The sequence below is a fragment of the Nematolebias whitei genome, chromosome 13 (assembly GCF_014905685.2).
Source record: "Nematolebias whitei isolate Nwh7 chromosome 13, NemWhi1, whole genome shotgun sequence".
NCBI lineage: Eukaryota > Metazoa > Chordata > Actinopteri > Cyprinodontiformes > Rivulidae > Nematolebias > Nematolebias whitei.
Window position 1 is genome coordinate 3807333 of NC_056510.1, and position 21397 is coordinate 3828729.

At 42.0% G+C, this 21397-nt stretch overlaps 1 protein-coding gene across 1 annotated transcript; it reads right to left on the reverse strand.

Annotated features, from left to right (window-relative positions):
• Positions 1 to 8638: 8638 nt before the first annotated feature.
• On the reverse strand, positions 8639 to 17183 carry LOC119418948 (protein FAM124A). Its single transcript, XM_037686242.1, has 2 exons — positions 16401 to 17183; positions 8639 to 9415 (listed from the first exon to the last, which is right to left on the reverse strand). Exons 1-2 carry the CDS (start codon positions 17181 to 17183, stop codon positions 8639 to 8641), a joined length of 1560 nt encoding a protein of 519 aa, XP_037542170.1.
• Between the last annotated feature and the right edge of the window lie 4214 nt (positions 17184 to 21397).

Below are 21397 nucleotides of genomic sequence, written 5' to 3' on the forward strand. Positions count from 1 at the left end.
TTAGTAGCGTTGGCTTTAGTAGAGTTAGCATTAGGAGAGAATTAGCTTTAGGAGAGTTTGCTTTAGTAGAATTAGCATTACGAGTATATTTGATATTGGTTATATATCACAAGCAGTGTAAAACAAAATAAAAGCTGGGTGGTATTAACATTAATAAAGCAGAATGCAAACAAAAAGCGGATTTAACAGAAGTAAAGGGTAAACTGACATTTAGCAGGGTATAATTTGTATAAGATGAAGTAGAATTGACTTAAACAGCAATATTAGCATTTGCAAGGTAGAATACAAGCACAAAACAATGTACAGTTAACACTGGCATGCAGGGGTGATTTTAACCTCTTTTTAACACAGCACCTCTGAAAAATAAAGAAACCATCACCTGGATTTTGTAAGGACAGTTCTCAAACCTTAGATTTACCAAAATACTGAATAAATTTGAAATAAAAATAGAATAAATGATGACACTGAAACAGGCCAGTAAAATCAGATTTTGTTGTTGTTGTTGCACGAGTCGGATCCTCGACGCCGCCTGTCAATCAGTCCAATATGCTCGTCAGCAACTGACCAATCAGCGATCGCAATTTGTCCCGAAGGTGAATGCTCCTTAGCACAAGCAGAATGATTATTAGCATAAAAAAAGCTAAAATAGCAAGCAAAGAAAAAAAAAGGCTTTAAAAGCATCGATCAGAACTCCGTTTATTTTCAATGAGAACAAAGATGGCCAAAAAAAAAACCGTATTTCACAAAATTATAAACTGCACAAATATCAAACAGTCAGAAAGTCCTCCGTGTTTTGATAGATTAGTTGAACAAGTTATTACAGAACAAGTTATGTGCTGAAATACAGAATAGTTGAATCTCAGTAGCTCTGATTATTTGTTTTTTTAAAACACAATGATTAATTAATACGTCATATGCCTTTTATTTAACCTCACATCAATCTGCAGCACAGTGATTGTCCCTTAATTGTCCTGGGACCACAACAGTCAGCAAAATAAACTGAGAACATTTTTCCCATGAAGGAGAGAACGACTGGTGTCAGGTGTTTGTTGTCTGACGGCAGATTCCAGCCTTTACTGGACTTGACTAATTGGAGGAGTCGTGACTTGGCTTCATTAAACCGAGTTGCCACATTCTTTAAAACCCAAACGCTCCAACGGCAGGAATGTGGAATTTGAAGGACTTTGTTGGAGGAGATGAAATGTCACGGTAGCTGACCAAACACAAACGTCTGAAAAGACAACATCGTAAAAAACAGCTTTCATGTCTTGGGGGCCTTTATAGGCACAAATGGCTCATGTTTAATATATTTTGAAGAATAATGTGATTTGTGCTTTCAGTTTTGGATCAGTGGACAGAGTGACACCTGCAGCAGCACTGCTGAGCAAACCGACCTCCATCGTGACCTTTAGTGCAGCGACAGACTTCCTCGCCGGATGGAGAAGAGCTCAGGACGAAGTGATCACTAGACACGTTGAATGATCACATCATATGACAGAAGGCACAACAGCAATGGAGCTGTTTTTATCATTTTATTCTAACACAATTAAGACGAAGCAGCAAAATAAAGTTGTTTTGGAAAAATCTTGTACCAAACTAAAACGTTTTCTTCAGCAGTTTTATGTGTTTGTCATTAATGTGGATATTTCTCCATATACTGGCACAGCATGTTTGTTTGTTTGTTGTGGCCATTTTTATTAGAACGGATCTATCCTCCTCCTTCTTTCGGCTGTTCCTTCAGCAGCACTGAGATCATCAGACCATCTGCTTTAGGTTGTAACAAAAACCCAGGCTGACACTCGGAGGAGATTGGGCTTTTTCAGTTGCGGGCCCTAAAGTCTGGAACAATCTGCCCCCAACATTCGACAGGACATTTCACTTCCTGTTTATAAATCTCTTTTAAAAACGGAGCCAAGCATGCCGACTGCACGCTCCCTCAAAACCTGCGGCATTGGGCTGTGCGGCCTTTTATTGTGGTCAGCCTGCAGCTCACCGGAGCAGTAATCCTGCTGTCTGGTCAGCAGCTTGATCTGCCACACCCGTGAGGTGGATGGATCATCTGTGCAAAGCAGAAGTGCTCACTAACACAGATTTCCACAAATTAGTGAACAAAATGTGAGAAAAAGGCCTTTGTGTACTTTAAAGATCTCTGAGTTCAGCTCGTGAAAAATGGGAGCAAAAAACAAAATGCTGTTTATATTTGTTGTATAGATGTAGAGTGACGTTTCACTCCTGTTTCACCTCTTTTGACCCACGTCCTTCCAGGTTCCAGGGAGCATTGGGTCCTTCAGCTGGGGAGGGATTAGCCTACGTGCCGTTGTGCAGGGCAGGGCAGGAACAGAGCCATCTACCAAGTACTCCACTATGGATTAGAGCCACTCACTGGTGCTGGCACTGGGCTGGTGTCGGGGGAATTTAGGTAAAGGTTTATGGATGTTTATCTCTGCTAATGTTCAATTAATGTTGAAAGTGTGTGAGGTCAGAGAGGAGCCTGCAGGCACCGGACGCCTCCGAGTCCAAGAGGTCGAGGTCATCGTGCTGATAAGCGTGTATAATAAAACACTTCCTGTACACTGTCCGTTGCAGATCTCCACGACCGGGGCGCCAATGAAACATCTGTGTACACCTGAGTGAACACCTGCCCTTGCAAGTAAACAGGGTTAAAAATCTTCTCCTGTCTTCGTGTGTAGCTCCTTTTTTGTAAGTAGACGATGCAAGGATACTTTGTTCCAACATCTAGGTCCTTCGAGCCGGATTCGAACCAGCGACTGGCGGTGATGTGCGAAGTGGGCATTGCTCTATAGACTAGAGGCGACGTGTTGCTGCTTAGGATCTTAAGCTCTAGAAAATGTTCAAATGGGATTCAGCACGAATTGAGAAAAACTGTAAATGTGAAGAAATTACTTTGAGATGAAACATTCATGACACGTTTGACTCTGTGGGTTTTTAGAATCAGACTGGTGGAGTTTTCTTTCTCTTATCGTTGGACTGCAGCACCACCCCCCGTTCTCTGAAACTCAAATAAAATTCCTCCTAAGTTTCTTGGTTTCTTTGCTGGGCCAGATCAGCAACGAGAGACCTTTCAGACTGAGACGAGCAGATCCTTCAAAGACCACGAGTTCACGAGAAGACACGACTGCGTCTGGCAACACAATCTCAGAAAGAACTGATGAGATGAAAACGACTGCGTCTGGCAACACAATCTCAGAAAGAACAGATGACATGAAAACGACTGCATCTGGCAACACAATCTCTGAAAGAACAGATGAGATGAAAACGACTGCGTCTGGCAACACAATCTCAGAAAGAACAGATGAGATGAAAACGACTGCGTCTGGCAACACAATCTCAGAAAGAACAGATGAGATGAAAACGACTGCGTCTGGCAACACAATCTCAGAAAGAACAGATGAGATGAAAAACCACTGCGTCTGGCAACACAATCTCAGAAAGAACTGATGAGATGAAAACGACTGCATCTGGCAACACAATCTCAGAAAGAACAGATGAGATGAAAACCACTGCGTCTGGCAACACAATCTCAGAAAGAACTGATGAGATGAAAACGACTGCGTCTGGCAACACAATCTCAGAAAGAACAGATGAGATGAAAACCACAGGTCAGCTCAAACAAACTCTCAGATGAAACGCACGACGACTAGTCCACTAAGAAGACGACGCCGACCACTGGTCAGAGCTGATCTTACGTTAGGTAAGTGGACACAGGCTCTGGACTCAGGATGTGAGCCAGAACCAGGAAGTGTGCCGTGGTTCATCCTGCACACGGCTCCACCTGGGGGGGAAAAGGAGGACGAAGACATGAAACCGGCTGAATACTTCGACTTTAAACAAGTGCAGGGTCAAAGTTCTGTACAAACAATAAATTAAAGTCATTAAAGAAGACGCTACAGCAGTCGCATCATAAAGAACACGATAAAACAAAGTTGTCTGTTTAGTTTAACACAACACTGGCTCACCCTTTGAGTTTGGGGGTGTATTTATGTCTGAATAATGTATTAGACAGCAGATGCCTTAAAATACTTTTCATTCAACCTTTATTTTTACAGGTTAGTCTCACTGAGTCATGAGGACTCACTTACGGGAGAAGCCTGATTTTAAACCGATATATATATAAAGTACAGACAACAAGAATTCAGCAAAAAGCAATTAAAATCAAATAAAATAAGTGAAAATTATTAAAATCAACATGCCAAAGTAAAATACTAAAAACAAGAGCATATTTACTTTGGTGTAAACTTTATCAAATGTTTAAACCCCCTTAAAGAGATCAAGGTGGACCGCTTCAGATCTTTTGGTTCAGGATACAGGAGCAGAGTAGAAGGCCTTTAATCCCTTATAAATAAAAGAAGGGATAGAAGGAAAGGAAGGAAGGAGACGAAGGAAGGAAGGAAGCAGGAAACATTTATCTAAACACGATAGGACAGAACTTCGCTGAGAAATCAAGCAAAGTCCAAAGAAAATCTTTGGAAGACGTTCAGAAAGTCTGGAGAACCGTTGATGAAAACCATCCATCCATTATCTTTACCCGTTTATTCCATTTTGGGTCACGGGGGTCGCTGGTGCCCATGTCCAGCAATCACTGTGCGAGGGGCGGGGTGAAAACCAGTTTAAAGGATTATTAGAAAGTCCGAATCACTGAAATTCAAATGTAAAGGGACTTTTGCACGGAGTGATACTATAGCTCTATCAAAGTAACAAGTTTATCAATAACCATAAATCATTGAAACACACAAGAAGGTGATCAACTGGCTCCCGACCAGTTCATGACGTTTAGTTTTTCAGAGAATAAACATGTTCGTGAACACTTGCACAAAACAAGTGCTCAGCCTGACTCGGCTCTGGTGGATGACTGGTCTCTCTGCAGAAACACTAAACGCCACTCTGTGCTCTGACTGGATGACATCACCTCTGCTAAACAAGGCGTTGCCACGACGACGGAGAGATTACTGGAGCCCCTCTTCAGATGGTGTTCAGACCACAGAGACCTGCTGAAGGGCTCGGGTTGCACAGAGGAGCCGACTTCATGAGCTGGGCTGAAACAGGACTTTGTTCCAGAGGAGCGTGACGTCATCGAGGCCGCTCTGACACAAGTCAAGAACTTTAAGACGGAACGTTTGACTCGATTCAAGACTGCACCCAAGACAATGTGTCGATTTATTAATAATGTGAAAGCTGATGAAACATTCACTGTGATCCATTTTCCCTGCAGCTTTCTCGTTCCTCAGTTTTTGTGCCGTTTCAACAAATCATGAATCAAAACGTTCGGCTCTTTCAGGACAATCCTGCTCTGACTTTTGGTGTTGGTGCAACTTTAGCTTTTTGAAATATTTAGCCTTTTCTGCCATTTTTTCCTCATAGAAAATGAACTGAGCTCATTTTACATCCTTCAAGTTTTTACATCTGTTACAACCTTTTACTGCTCATTTCACATTTTGTTCTGCTTCAGCTTCTTTCAGCTTCCTGCTGCAAATTTAAACTTTTTTCAGCTACTTTCAGCTGGGTTTTTTTAGCTGTTTTGTGCTCCTTTCAGATTCTTTCTGCTAACTACAACATGTTTGTGCTTCTTCTAACTCCTTTCTACTAATTTCAGCTTGTTCTGCTCCTTTCAGCGTATTGCTGCTAGTTTCAACTTCTGCAATTTCAGCTACTATTTAGCTGTTTTTATGCTAACTTTAGTTAGCATAAAAAGTTAGTTTAGGAATTAGCTTTTTCAGCTAATTCCACATTTTTGCACCCATTTCAATTTTTTAAGCCTAATTCAGCAAAAATATGCTCTCGACTTCCTTCTGGTAATTTAAGCTTCTCTCAGAATTTGTTTTTTTTTAGCTTTTTTTCCAGCCAGTTTTATGCTAATTTCAGCTTTTTTCAGATAATTTCTCCTTTTTTTGTGCTCATTTCTGCTTCTTTCAGCTTAATTGGGAAAACATGTTCCTTCTGTTTTCTTCTGCTATTTTAAGCTTGTTTTACCTTTTAGCATTTTTTAGCTAATTCCAGCTGTTTTCAAATGAATTTAAGTTTTTTTATGGTAATTCCTGCTAATTTCAGCCTAATTAACATATTTTTGCTAATATCTTGCTATGCTCCTTTCATCTTTTTTCATCTTTTTCTGCTATTTCAGCTACTATTCAGCTGTTTTTATGCAAATTTTAGCTTTTTCAGCTTATCCCACTTCTTTCTGCCCTTTTGGCTACTCTAGAAGTTTCTTTTTTTTCAGTTGCTAATTTTAGCTTTTTAGCCGACTTCCTAATTTTTGTGCTCATTTTAATTTCTTTATACATAATTTGGCAAATATGTGTTCTTTTTGCTTTCTTCTGCTAATTTAGCCTTGTTCTTTAATTTCAGCATGTTTTTAGCTAATTGCAGCTGTTTTCAGGAAGTTCTTCTGCAATAAGCATCCACACTGCATTTTCACAGGAAATGCAATTTATCTAGTTTATATTAATTTCTCTAGTTTATATTAATTTCTCTAGTTTATATTAATTTCTCTAGTTTATATTAATTTCTCTAGTTTATATTAATTTCTCTAGTTTATATTAATTTCTTTAGTTTATATTAATTTATTTAGTTGGGTTTAAGATGATCAAACCTGTATGAGGTCAAAGTTCAACAGACAATGGCAGCATTGTGTAGCAGCTGTAAGAACGGTGTACGTAGTTTTTAGCTCTTGTTTAAAGTGATCACAAGAACAAATTTGGCAATGATAGATTGAACTGCTTCTTAAAATAAATCAATAATATTTTGATCTGTTTATTTATTCACCTTAATTATTCATTAGATCTCAAAAACTGAGTTGAATCTGTTCAAAACAGGGATCTTGCATCGTACAGATTACTATTACACCAAGTTTGCCTTTTTATTACAAGGTTTAAATGAATCACAATAAAACCAACAAAAAAATGAATCAAAGCATATTCTGAGTTTTAGCGTTTGAATCAACTGAACATAATTTAAAGGGTTTGATTCACTTTTTCAATGATTTATCAAATATAACACTCTGGAGCAAGAATGAACCATTTATGATCTGAGGGAAGAATTTTATAAAAATGTATCTAAAGTACAGAAATCTTTTTAAAAGGGTGTTTTTATTAGGTTACACAGGATCCATGTTTTAGGTTTTGCAGGCATTTTAATCTTTGGAATTTAAGGTTTCTGTTAAACTGTGACATTAGTTTGAGGAAGGACGTGAATTGTTTAGTCGACCAACACGAATCGGCTCTTAGCCGGACCAAACGTTGCTTCTCTCATCACCAGGAGGGACGGGCGCCCATCGGATGGAGGCCGTGTGTCCAGCCGTCACCTTCCAGGGGCTGACTGGACTTAACCAGAACCACGGAGAGGAGGCAGGTTGAAGCCCAAACGTCTGCTGAGGACCGGTGGCTCAGCGTTTCGTCCCAAGCCACATGAGGTTGTAGTGACGGCTGTACAGAACGGACGCTTTTAAACTTAGGTTCAATAAAATACGATGAGATGACGATGAGCAAAGGCGACAAAGACTGAGGGAGGATCCAGAGTTTCTGTGGCTGTTTTTAATTTTTAATTAATAGTGACAGAATAGTTGTCAGCCACTCAGATTCTGACAAGGTCTAAAAATCTGACGTTAATCTCAGAATTAAGGAAAACAAAAACTGCACCGTGGCCCTAATCCTCTCCTGTGCTTATTAATCCCATTTCTTCACTTATTATATTTTTTATTTTTAAACTCAAAGGAGAAAAGAGGTGGTCAGAAGCACAAGCTTTCATGAATCGTGCTCGATTTCTGCTGGTTAGATTATTATTTTTTTTAAACAGTAATATATTATTTGATCGTTTTCAGTCTAATTAAACAAGTCGACTTGTTAATGTGACGTGGGCCTTTGCTCCTGTCCTCCTGTCCCCATCTCACAAGCATCCAGAGGTCCAGTCCGTCCTCAAAGACGAATCAAGGCTAAAATTAAATCAACACATGCGGCTCATCTTTCCATCAGTCACTCTGTGTACACACATTTTGTGTACCAGTGTTAAACACAACAGTTCATAATGAGTACAAGTACACAAGACCTGAAAAGACTGTGGACAAGACGGCAAGTAGATGTGTCCTCTTCAGTCTGGAGTCTTCTCTTAACGCCTCTTTCTCCAAATTAATTTTGAACGTTTGCTGTGGTTCAGGCCAAAAACGATACAAATCAGAACAGCCTTCCTGTGGTCTGATCGGACGGTGAACTCTCACTTATGATAAAAAGCTCACATAGCGCACGTCGTGGATTTTGCATAAAATTGTCAAAAAATAATTCCTGAACAAATCAGACACGCCCTTTCAGCTCTGCTTAGCTTAAATTTTAATAAAACGAACAGAATCGTGGTCGATGACTTTCTTTACTGAAATGCAGCTTGAAAGAGAAGGAGTTACATTTTATTGAGTTTATGTACAGCTGTGTGATTGCTCCGTTGAATCGATTATACTTATGTAAATATTTACAGTGCTCACATGCAAGGAAAATAAAAAAAACAACAATAAAAAAGAAAATCTCTTCCAGGTTTAGTCATTTCCCTGTAGTTTTACCAGCGGACAGCAGGGGGCAGACTGGAGCCGAGCACTGAAGTCAGACCAGAGCTGATCCCCCTCAGCTTCCAGTCCAAATCAAATGTAGAACTCTTGCTCCTCGTCCGGCCGGTCCATCTCAGCCGGTGCGCTGATCACGCTGCAGCTGTCCGACAGGTTTATTGAGACGTCGCTCGAGGACGGAGCAGCGCTCGTGCTGGCGCTCTGGGGATGCGACCCTGACGGAGCGTAGCTCCTGATGGAGAGGCTGTTTGGAGTCCGGCCCAGTGTGGCTGACTTGTAGGTGTTCTCCAGAACGCACGGAGAAAGAGGAGGTCTGACGTCTTCTGGGGGGGCCGACAGTGGGCGAGGGGTGAGCGGCAGGCTCGATTTGATGTACGCTGACACCACCGACAGGTCCACGCTGCTGGTCACCTTGTCCCCCGTGTCCACATCTGTCTCCTCTGCACCAATCAGAGTGTCCACGTTCAGCCGGAATGGCTGCGTGAGAGAGGGGCTCCTCTTGAGGGAGCAGCTCCTGGTGGGAGGTTTAGAAGGAGGAGCAGGTGAGGAGCAGGCAGAGTGGGAAACGGCTGAGCCCAGGTTGGGGAGCGAGAAGTGGGAGCCGGAGTGCCCCCCTCGCCACTGGAAGGTTTCCGGGTGCTGCTGTTCCGGCTCATCTAGCTCCTCGCAGGCCAGAGGGAGGGAGGCGTGGGAGGTTTGGTGTCCTCTTGGACGCGACGCTACCCTTTGACTGTGGCGGCGGTTTCTGTAGGAGGTGACGCCGCGGGTGAAGGACGGAGCCGAGGCTGGGTCAGTGATCGTGGAGGATTTGTGACGGGGATCTTGTCCGTGTCTCGGGTACGGACCCTGAACCTGAACAGGAACAAATGAATAAAACACAAAAAGAGCACAACGATCAGTGCAGATTCTGGACATTTTAAACGTGCGAGGACGACGACGAGACAAACGTGAGACTTTAGTGCAACGGTCTTCATGAAACACATTTTTGTTTTGTTCCAAACAAACAAGAATAAATCACGTTAAAAACTTCTTCTTGTAAAAACCGTACACAAGAAACAAGCAGACCTACAGTACTGTTGGCATCGTTTTGACTTGTTGCAGTAGTTAAGGTTTGGGTGGAACCAGCACCAACATCACTGGCCCAGTACGCCAGCAGGGCCTGGGTGGAACTGTATAATTTCATTTGACTGCAGTTCTTCTTGGATGTATTATTTACATAAAGTAACAGTAGATTATATGAAATCTTAGAGCCTCTCCACAAGCAAGGGTGGTTTGTTTTTCTGCCTCAGCATCTGGAAGAGTTATTGCCCGTTTAAAATAAGTGGGAGAAAAATAAAAAATAAACTATAACTAGCTTTAGGGATTTATTTGGTTTTCTTTTCACAAACACACCTTGAAAAACTATCAAATACTATGAATTATGTGTACTTTTACACTCTTTTTTCTCATTTTATTTTTCCTTCTATGTTCAAAGTCCTGTTGGTAATTTTAGTCTTTAATTAAAAACATACTGAAGAACTCGAATATAAACTTGTCGAGGTTTACAAATGTTTTGATGGATTTAGTTTTCCCAGGGGTAGGGTTAGTCCACCAGACTAAAGTTGAACCCAGAAGAGCGCAACACAACAAATCTTCAGAGGAATCTTAAAAATTAACTCTAGACTTTTAATTTTTTTCAGTGTTTCATTCAACCAATCAATCAATATTTATAAAGCCCTTTATCAAAAACACCCAGTCGCCCCGACATTTGTATTTGGACTTGGGAACAAACAGTAAAAATCTATTGGTTGTTCATAACGTTCTCTCACACTCACGGAAAGCAACTAGATCAGCTGAATAAGGCGAGGCAAGACCATTAAGAATTTTTAAAAGTGAATAATAAAACGTTAAAATCAGTTCTATAATGGATTGGAAGCCATTGTAGAAATGTGATCACCTCTGGGGGTGTTGGTTAAAATATGGGCCGCAGCCTTTTGGACCAGTTTGATAGAGGACTGTGAGATTCCTACATATAGAGCATTACAGTTGTCAAGCCTTGAGATGATTAAAAGACGGAACTGATAAAGATGGCCTTGATTACAGAGGCTAGATGTTTGTCCAACTTCAAATCCTTGTCAAAAGTCGCCCCCAAGATTTTAACCGTGGGTCTAAATTTGGATGTCAAAGCACCAAAGTTACAGGGAGCGTCATGACCAAAGAAGATTCGCTCTGTCTTTCCTTCATTTAAAAACATGAACCTTTGGTGAAGCCACTGATGTCAGGAATACAGTCAACAAAGGAAGTGTGAAGGTTACTACTTTAAGGCTTCATGCACAAATAAATTTGTAGGTTGTCTGCATAATAGTGTAAAGAAAAGTGGTGTCTGGTCAGAGTGGCAGCATATACAGAGGAAAAAAAAAGGAAAGGACCAAGAATAGAGCCCTGTGGCACACCACAAGAAAGAGGAGCAGTAGAGGAAGATGGATAACCCAACATGACAGAAAGTTCTGTTGGTCAAGTAGGGGGTGAACCACTTGAGAGCTGAACCAGACACACCAGCATGGTGCTGAAGCTGAGACAGAAGGACGGCAGGTCCATTGTGTCCAAAGCAGCTGTAAGGTCCAGCAGCACCAAAGCAACAGGACACTTAGTATCTATAGACACGGCAATATCATTATGGACTTTTAACAGGGTTGATTCAGGACTATGGCGAGTTCTAAATCCAGACTGAAATTTTTCATAGATGCCATGTTTTTTTTAAGACGCGTTGGAAATGCATAAAAACAACTTTTCCAAGACTTTAACTAAAAAAGGTAAATGAGAAATGGATCTAAAATGTGATCAAACTGACGGGTCAAGGTGAGGGTTTTTTTTAGACAGGGTTTAACCCCAGCATGTTTAAAAACAGCAGGGACAAGTCATAAAATAAGGCTAGAGTTTAATGAAGTTAAGACACAGATCTATTCACTAATTATACGCTTTGTGCTCTGAGTGACATCATGCACTAGCAAACTCGCTGCACAGATTGTTTTCAAAATGGAGCGAGCGAAAAGATCAGCCATCAGAAACTATTTCACACGACCTCAGCCAACACATTCGACAGCTACGTGCAATACGTGGGCAGCGACGGTTCCAAGGGGTGGCACTTCCAGCTATAACACTACCAGCTTAATCAAGCATCTCCAGAGATTTCACCCTAAAGAGCACGCCGAGTTTGTTGAATGAAATTCAGCACTTTCTGTATCAGATCGGATCGGTATCGGTAAACAACAAACACCAGATATCGATATCGGTATCGGAAGTGAAAAAAGTGGATCCCTACTTTCAACACAATTGATAAAATCTTTTCAACAAAGTGACAGGGTCCTGGAGAGCCCTCATGCCCCGCTGAGACGCACGTGTCAGGATACGTCATGGATCCATGGGCAGTTTGGGAGCTGATGTGTCTTTCTGTTCTGTCTCAGGAGGACGCCAAAGATGTTTATGTAATTAGAGCCATGGTAGCAGGGTTTCTGCTGTTTGGCATCGGCGGATTCCTGTGTTATCGGCTATTGAAGAAGACATTGGCAGCAGTTTCGGCCGTGGCAAAACTGCCGACCCTGTGTGAAGGTTTGGTTCGTGCTTCAAGCACTCAAAATCAGCTGATTTACGAGCTAAACCATAAGATGGAAGCGATTTGTGAGAATCGCAGGCCACCTGCGACTTCTGGGACTCACCAGCATGTTGGAGACAAACTTGGAGGGGGCTCAGAAGCATGGACCAGTGGAATGCCCATAAATCTGGCCATTTTGGGATCGAAAGTACCAACAGGACTCGAGGCTGACGAGAAAAAAACAGTCTGCCTGAAAAAATTAACAATTGTGGCTTATCTGAATCCGACTCCCCCGGTTGGTCTCGAAGCAGGCCAACTTATCAAATTTCTCCAGGGACATGTGTAAACTAAGGAAAAGCTATGTCTATCTCTCCCCCCACCCCACAAGAACTTCTGTGGAGACTTATCAGAACTGTACTTGCTGACACCAACATCTTATCAGGACTATGGACTATCTGGAAGTGCTTCATGGACAAATCTCAACATCTTGTCTTCAAATGCATTTGTAACGTGTTGTAAATGTGCTGCTGGTAGAGTTTTTTGATGTCTTCAATCGTGTCCTGATGACAAGGAGTCAAGAGATCTTTTGTAATACCACTATCCATCTTCATGGCCTTTCCCCCTTTTCTAAAAAGTATTCTGAAAAAGGACAAGAGGCCACGATCTTAGGAGCAGCAGCAACGTGCACTCTGCCCATCTTTCGGACGACTGTACGGAGATAATCTCACTGTATTTTGTTACATTGACAATACAGCTTATTCTGATTCTGAATACAGTACAAAGGTTTTTATTTTATATAACAACTTCGATAAATTCAAGCAAATAGAAGAGAGACAGCTAAATGCCATCAGTGTGTGTCGTGTCAGATTGTAAGCCGATTCTAAAGAAGAGGATTTCATTCTTCAGGCACAAACGATGATAGACATTTCCTCGTTTTCTTTAGTGCTCCTCAGACAGGGACTGGGCTTCCACAAAGGCTTTCCATGGAGCCTCCTACACACAGAAACCCTCATCAGACTCTTCTTTACAACATCCAGTCCCGACTTCCTCTCACGAGACGTCTGAAAGAACCTGTTTGAGGTTAGCCCTCTTTCTTTTTAGTCTCCAGCACATTTTCCCCTCTTCAACTACAGCTACATTTTTGTCTTTTTATCTTCCTGTCACTTGTAGTTTCAGGTTTCCAGTGGGCCAACTGGGCTTTAAGAAGATTTTTTAATAACTCTACATCAAGCCTGTTTAGCTTCACAAAAAGCTTTTAAAAGTGCTGTAGTTTCAGTGTTAAACAGGTGATTTATGATCAGATTAGCCAAAGGTTTAATTATGTTTTATTGATCCAACAAAGCTAAAAGTCCTCTGGACAGATTAGATTTTTTTTAACTTTTCGTCTTTTATCCAAAAGACTTGGAGGTGTTACGGTGCTAAGGTGACAAATTGTTCCCCTCTTACAATGATGGTATTGATAGTATCACTCATCCCTCTGTCATCAGGACTCTACCGATCAGTCGTTAGGCTGATGGTCCTCCTTGATCATGTGAACAGTTCTGGATGTCAGCAGCAAACTATGAGAAGGTGCTATTTATAACACTGAGTTTGTTGCAGCTCCTCAGACTGAAGAAGTCCTTTGGATAAAAGACGAAACGTTTCAATTTTTTTATATCCGTCCAGAGGACCTGATTAACGTTGTTAAATTTTAATACCTGGATTACTGAGCATGCATCAGGATATATTATATTGAATTTAGTCAGGATTAAATGTTTTACCTTCATGGATCAATTTGAACCTCTAGGATTAATGTAACGTTTATAAGAGAGAGGAAGAGCTCCTCCATCTTGGGGTGTATTACCTACATGTGCTGAATCATTGTTTCACAACAGAAGGAGGGGCACATTGAGGGCCATAAACCTCCACATGTGGGGTTTTCGTTCACCCTCTTTGCAGGATGCACAGGAGAACCCCAGGGCTTTCAAACCCCACACTCCTTGTTCTCAGGTCAGCCACGTCATGAATCACGCCAGCAGCTGCAGAAGTCATCAGCATCTCCACGAAGACTCCGTGTCCGCCACCATTTCAGGTGCAAAGACGGTTAAAATATCAGAGCAAACGTACAATGATCCTTCACAGAGCGACGGGTCTGGAAACACGAGACATCGTTCTGACACAAACACGGAAACGTTGTTTTTGACATAAAAAGCAGCTGCAGTGAAGTTCTCGACTTGGATTTCCTTTCCTGTTGCAGGACTCGACGTCGTCTCTCTGCTGATAGTTTCTCCACATTTCTTTAGTCATGTCAGCTCCGCCGTCTTCGTCTGCCTCTCCAACAGAACGGGCAGAGGTAGGACCTTTCTGCAGAGTCACCTCCAAAAGCACGGAGGTGCAGGAGTTTAGAGAACTCTGAATGTTCAGGTGCAAAAACAATAAATGTGACGGTAAAACTCAAATGACTGAGATGAGCAATAATTTATGGGTTCACAAAACAGAGTGAAGTCAGTGCAGGACAAATCTGAGCCAGCGTTTCTGACAAATATTGGATTATTATTATTTCTCTGTGCAATTTAAAGTGTTTTGAACTAATCTTTGCACTTTTATAATCTTATTAACTGTAAAAAATACTTATTATCTTAGAAAAATGTCACTTTAAATTTATTCTGTGTTGGGATTATGAATATATTTAACACTTTGTGAAATAAAATGCATTTTAACACAACTATTAAGTATTCAGGATAATAAATAGATTTGAGCACATTTCACAATTTCTTGATCAGGTCAAATGAAATGATCGAGATAAAGTTAAGGATTCTTTTTGTCAGATCAATTTTCTCCTATGAGGCTTTTTTAAATACAAGTTTTAATCAGAAAGATTAGAAGTGCAGCTCTATTCTAACAAGACATAAGTGAGATCATTTGTCTGTAATTTGGTTTCTTGTAAGAATGATGTCACTTGCGCAGCTTTTCGTGAGTTTGCTGTGCAACAATGATGTGAGCAGCCGCAGCAGGGGGTTGTGGGTAATGAGGTTGCTGACTTGGCGATGATCAGGCCCTCGCTGTTGTAAGCTTTAGTTATCTCGGGATAAGCCCGGTCAGCCGGATGTGTGACCTCATCCTGCAGCTACAAACAACAGCTGAGCTCAGAAACAACACAAACTGCCTCCACCACCATTTAGCAATTGCAGCTGTTTTAGTACGTATAATAATATTTACACCTCTGGACACATCAAAAAATGATCAAACAGACAAGACTTCAAAGTTCATGCTCAATAATCCAGGTACAAAAACCAACAAAGTTAAGTCAGGTCCTCTGGATGGTTTCTTTTTGCTGAAACGCTTTGTCTTTCATCCAAAGGACTTCATCAGTCCGAGGAGTCGCAGCAAACTCAGTCTTATAAATAGCACCTTCACATAGTGGATCAACCAGTTCGATGGTCTCTGGAGTCCACCTCTCCCCCCGCCGACTCACTGAGGCAGCAAAGACCAAAGTGGTTCAAAACATCAAAGTTCATGCTCAACAATCCAGGTAAAAAATACTGACAAGCGTTTTAAATAATAACAGTACCACATACGGCACATTATACAACGAACAAACAGCGATCTACAGCAATGGACAGGGCAAGCAAAGAGCTTGATTTTACTTTGACCTTCAACTGAGACCTTGACCTTGGAGCTGGGGTGATGAAACGTATACTCAACGCTCTGTCTAGTGATGATGCAGACGTGTATCAAGTTTCATTAAAACTATCCTGAGCAGATCAGAAGTTATGGGTGGGACAAGAGAAGGTTTACGGACATACAGAGGGACTTTACCAGAAGACGTCCCACCTTTGATGGACGTATGAATAAATAAATAATAAAACATGATGAGTTTTATTGTGAACACTGAATCAATTAAAGATTCAAGAAACTAGTTTGTGGAGGGACTTGAGTGCAGGACCAGGTGGTGCCTAAGCATCGTGCATATGGTGCACTGTCAGATTAGCTTGTTGTTCCTCGCAGCAGAGCTCCAATCCCAGTAATGGACTGCAGCTTAATCGGCTTGAACTTTCCAAACATCTCATCTCACACCGCCTGGACACGTATTCCCTCTGAAACCGATACGCCCTAACAACAAGCTTCCTGTGGGAGTCAGCCTCTTTAAGTATAGCTGCTCATAAACAGGCTCTTAACTTGTAATGAAAGCTGCTATAAAGGCTTAATAACGATGAGAAGCTACTGCTTGTTCTTTTAGCGCACTTAAAGTTGAAGAGCAAAAACCAGTATTGACCCGAAACATACCTGGAGCAGGATCTTGTTCCCATCGTAGTCTTCCGTCTGCCAGCGGACCTCACTGATTGGACTACAGGGGAGTGGCAGAAGGGGAACCAGCCTTCCAACATCCCATACTCTCACCTCCATCACGGCTGACTCCAGCGCTGTCGGACTCTGGCCCCGCGGGAGCCTCTTAAACGACAGCTGGATTTCCATGTCCGGGTTGGAGTACACCACAAAGAAGCAGAAGTCCTCCTTCTTCTGCGCCACGCGTCGCTGAAGCAGCAGCTTATACAGCCGCACCATGTCCACGTAATTCTCGTAGCTGCAATAAACTGTGAACCTCACGATTTCCTTGCCGTAGTGGATCTGCCGCACAGCCCAGAGTGGCGTTCCCGGAGACAGGGTGAAAAAGTCCTGACTGCAGGGGGTGAGTGGAAGCATACGGTGGCCGTTGCTCACTCTCTCAGTGTGATGGTAATGCCAGGGCGGCCTCTGCAGGGCACGGTGCAGCATCAGCAGGTGCTCCTCGCTGCCGTACATCTCCTGGAGGAAGAGGATGACCGCCATAGCTGGCTGACCGGCTGCAGACGGACTGCCATTTTGTTGACGCTTTGTTGAAGGTTGTTTGGAGGTGGACGCCCGCTCCGAGACCCTGAAGAGCTGCAGCTCGGGGTGAACCCACATCAGCACGGCATCGGCAGCACGCTGCAGGAACTTTCCCTGTCCGGGGTCAACGATGAGGTGGACGCTGACGAGGAACGGATCCTGGAGCTCGCCCATGGATAACTCACCTGCAGGAGCAGACATGAGAAGAGATGAGGGAACAAGAAAATCAGAAAGAACTGTTCTTTTTTGCTTCGATACCTGACTGAGCATGTCTAAGGAGGAGGTTGTAAGAAACTTTAGTAAGGAATGGGTTTTTGGAAAAACAAAAAAAAAGGATCAGGTTATTTTAAGATAGAGATCCAGATAAAACATTAAATATACAACAGGACCACCTCCATCTTTCTGCCGAGTTGTTTTTACAGCTACCAGGATAATTTCCCTCTTTCAAGTTTCCTTTAGTTTCCCTCCGCTCTTCCCACAGATGTCTCACCGTCATCCGTCTCAGTTTCACTCTTCCAAATCTAACCCCATCCTTCTTCCAGTTTGGTTGTTTACCTTTCCCTCTCCTCTCTACCAGACCCATGTGGAGCGGGGCTCATTAGTGCCATTAGGAGTCATTACCGAGGCCCAGAGGAATGTTCCAGAAACCGCAGCGAGGCCGACGCATTCAGGTGTATCCTCGCACCGAACCTCTGACCTGGAAAAGCTCAGCTCTGCGGCTCAGATGCTGGCTCTGGTTCTCCGGCTACACCTTCGTATTCGAGAAGGATTTCATATTACAAAAAACATAAAGTCCATTTCTTTTACGTCTCCGATCATAAGTTTTGGTTTCTGAGAATTCACCTGGCCGAGTTTATCGGACTCCTCTGGAGACTTGTCCCATTTCATTTGAGCTTTGTGAAAGGACACTCAGTCCACTTGTCTCCGGTGCAGCAGCGTCTGTGTTGCCAGGATCTCTTCATAAAAACAGAGAAGCCAAACAGAGATGGTGCCTGTCCCATGAAGCTCACTGGCCTTTGCAAAAAAAAAAACAACAAAAAAACGTTTCTGCTCAACCGAAGAGGTGACATTTACAAAATGCTGCGATCGTGTTTCCTTAAAACGTTCAGAAATGCCACCCATTAGCCGTGCACTCCGGCAAAATATTCGAACCCTCGATGAAAACATTCGATAAGTGTAAAACTTCAACATGTGTTTTGTATTATACTGAAAATTAGATTGTAGTTTTCTCCGGTTCAGTTAACGAGTTTGTTAAGTGAAAACATGCACAGAAAGAAATATTCTCATCGGTTGTTTGCACATTAGGCATGAACCCTTTCTTGGATTAAAAATGACGGAAAAAAGGAAAAAAAATTGTACGTTAAGTTGTGAATTATAATAAATCGGAACAAAGGATTTATTCCACCATTTACAACACTGTGGTTGGAATCAGACGTAGTGCTGAGAAATAATGCTGATATATTTAACCATATAAATCTAATAGGTGTTCTTCTGAGACTTTAAAGAAGTACAATCCCTTACAACATACATACATCCATCATACATCATACATCCATCATACATACATACATACATCATCCATCCATCCATCATACATCCATACATCATACATACATACATCATACATACATGCATCATCCATACATACATCATACTTACATACTTCATACATACGTCATACATACATACATACATCATACATCCATACATCATACATACATTATACATACATGCATCATCCATACATCCATACATCCATACATCATACATCCATCATACATACATACATACATCATACATACATACATCATCCATACATGCATCATACATACATACATCATACATACATCATACATACATACATCATACATATATCATACATCCATACATCATACATCCATACATCATACATACATTATACATACATGCATCATCCATACATACATACATACATCATACATCCATCATCTTGTTCTGAAGTCTGGTCTCGGGGGGCAGCAGCTTGACTAGAAAGGTCCAGACATCTCTCTCCACAGCGTCTTCCAGCTCTTCTGGGAGGACTTCAAGGTGTTCCCAGACCAACACAGAGACGTAGTCTCTCCAGCGTGTCCTGGGTCTTCCCCGGGGTCTCCTTCCAGATGGACACGCCTGAACCACCTAAACTGGCTCCTCTGAATGTGGAGGAGCAGCGGTTCTACTCAGAGTCTCTCCTGATAATAACTGAACTTCTCACCCTGTCTCTAAGGGAGAGTCCAGCTACCCTGCAGAGGAAACTCATTTCAATCGACGTCGTTCAGTCACTACTCAGAGGTCATGACCAGAGGTGAGGGCAGGAACGTAGACTAACCGGTAAACAGAGAGCTTTGCCTTACAGCTCAGCTCCCTCTTCACCACAACGGACCGGCACAGAGTCCACAATACTGCAGACGCTGCACCAATCTGTCTGTCACCTAGGGAGGTGCTTCGGGCATGTCCAACTGGGAGGAGACCCTGGGGAAGACCTAGGACACGCTGGAGAGACTATGTCTCTGTGTTGGTCTGGGAACTCCTTGGAGTCCTCCCAGAAGAGCTGGAAGAGGCTGAGGAGAGAGATGTCTGGACCTCCCTGCTCAAGATGCTGCCTCCGAGACCTGACTTCAGAACAAGCTGAAGATGATGGATAGACGGATGGATGGATGGATATGTGGCTATATCACTGATATTAGTGTTTTAAGTATAAAGGATCTGCGGGAATTTACAAATGGTAGTTTTTCTGTATTTCTCAATATTTTCAACGAAGTTCACTAAACTTTATGATTCCACCTTAATACCAATTTATTATGGATACATTAGGACAGAAATGATGTCCTTAAGATACTCTTGGTACTGTACATAACCAAATGGGAATATTTAGGATTTTGCCATAAGTTATTGGGGGTGCCATCCTTCTCAAGCCAACTACAGATCCAATGCTCTGATTTTTGTACAACCAGACTAAAAACAATCAGAAAATATTTATTTTTAAAATAAAACAAGTTGTAGCTTTAAGTACTCGGTGCAGATTATAATTCTAAAATAAGCCACTTCTTGGCCAGTGGCCTCTCAGGATCACCTGGTCCTGTATGAACTTTTCTTTTGCAGCTTTTTTGTTTGTTTGTTTTGTTTTGGAGTTTGCATCATTCATATGTTTGAACCTGTCAATTTATTTTTTTTTTTTCAAAAATAAAAAAAATTATCAGTAAATTATTATTAAAATATATACAAAGTTAAAAGTATATCAAAATAAATAAAGGCTCAGTCTTAGGACCCACCCTCTTTAGGGGGCCGAGATGGTGTAGAGGCAGGGCAGCCGGCTTGGGACCCAAAAGTCCCAGGTTCGATCCCCAGTCACTGCACATCACGTGGTGTCTCTGGGCAGCACGCCTCATCCCCAAAATGCCCCCCGGGCGCTTTCAATAGCTGCCCACTGCACCACCTGGTGGTGGATGGGTTAAATGCAGAAACTAATTTTGCCATTGTATGGAAACATATTGTGATGACATTATTATTATTATTATTATTTACAATCTACATACATAATGTAGGTAAAAACATCCCTAACACATCCATACATTTCTATGCTGATGACACAGTTGTTTATTGTTGAGCTAAAACTGTTGAAAAGGCTTTCCAGCTTTTGAAATCTGCATTCAACAACATCCAGACTGATTTGTTCCACCTCAAACTTGTCCTAAATGCCGACAAAACCAAAGGGATGCTTTTTTCAAACAGGAAGTTGGTCCCAGCAGCTTCTTACAGGTAATGAATGAATGAACTATGAATGAAAGAAATTTGAATGGATGAACTATGAATGGATGAACTATGAATGGATGAACTATGAATGAATGAACTATGAATGAATGAAATTTGAATGGATGAACTATGGGTTTATTGTTCAGATGCAGCTGTTGCAGAACTAACTGAATTATTCAGTGGGTTAATAATCATGGCACAACTCCTGCAGCTCAATAGATTCAGATAATTCTTTCTTGTAGCAATAAGGTTTAACGGGGTGCAGGCAAGAGGAGACTAAATTAGAGATTAAGCCCCCCCACACCCCCATCTCTTGAAGGGAATGAAGTGTGTAAAGCTGTGGAGGAGTGTGTCTCTAAGCTTTTAATCCACTGGAGTCTCGGAGCTGAATGTGATGTTCTGTCTCGACTGTGTTCATGCGCAGACATAACTCCCACCAACGTGCCCCCTGCAGACAGACCTGTCTTCTGTAATTCTCGGAGACTTCTACCTTCGCTTCGTGTTTAAGCGTTAACCGGTAACACATGCTCACAGGCAAATCCCGCCGATGACGACGTGAGATAACAAAACAATCCCTCCAGTGGCCCCTCCACATATGAGAGTGATTAGGAGGAAAAACTCAGCCACGTCTCGGAGTGTGCTTG

Excerpts from the sequence above, each read along its gene's own strand:
- LOC119418948 (XM_037686242.1), bottom strand. The coding sequence starts at position 17,183 with ATGTCTGCTCCTGCAGGTGAGTTATCCATGGGCGAGCTCCAGGATCCG. Across the intron at positions 9,416-16,400 it reads GGAACAAGATCCTGCTCCAG|GTTCAGGGTCCGTACCCGAG; the intron begins GTATGTTTCGGG and ends GTTCCTGTTCAG.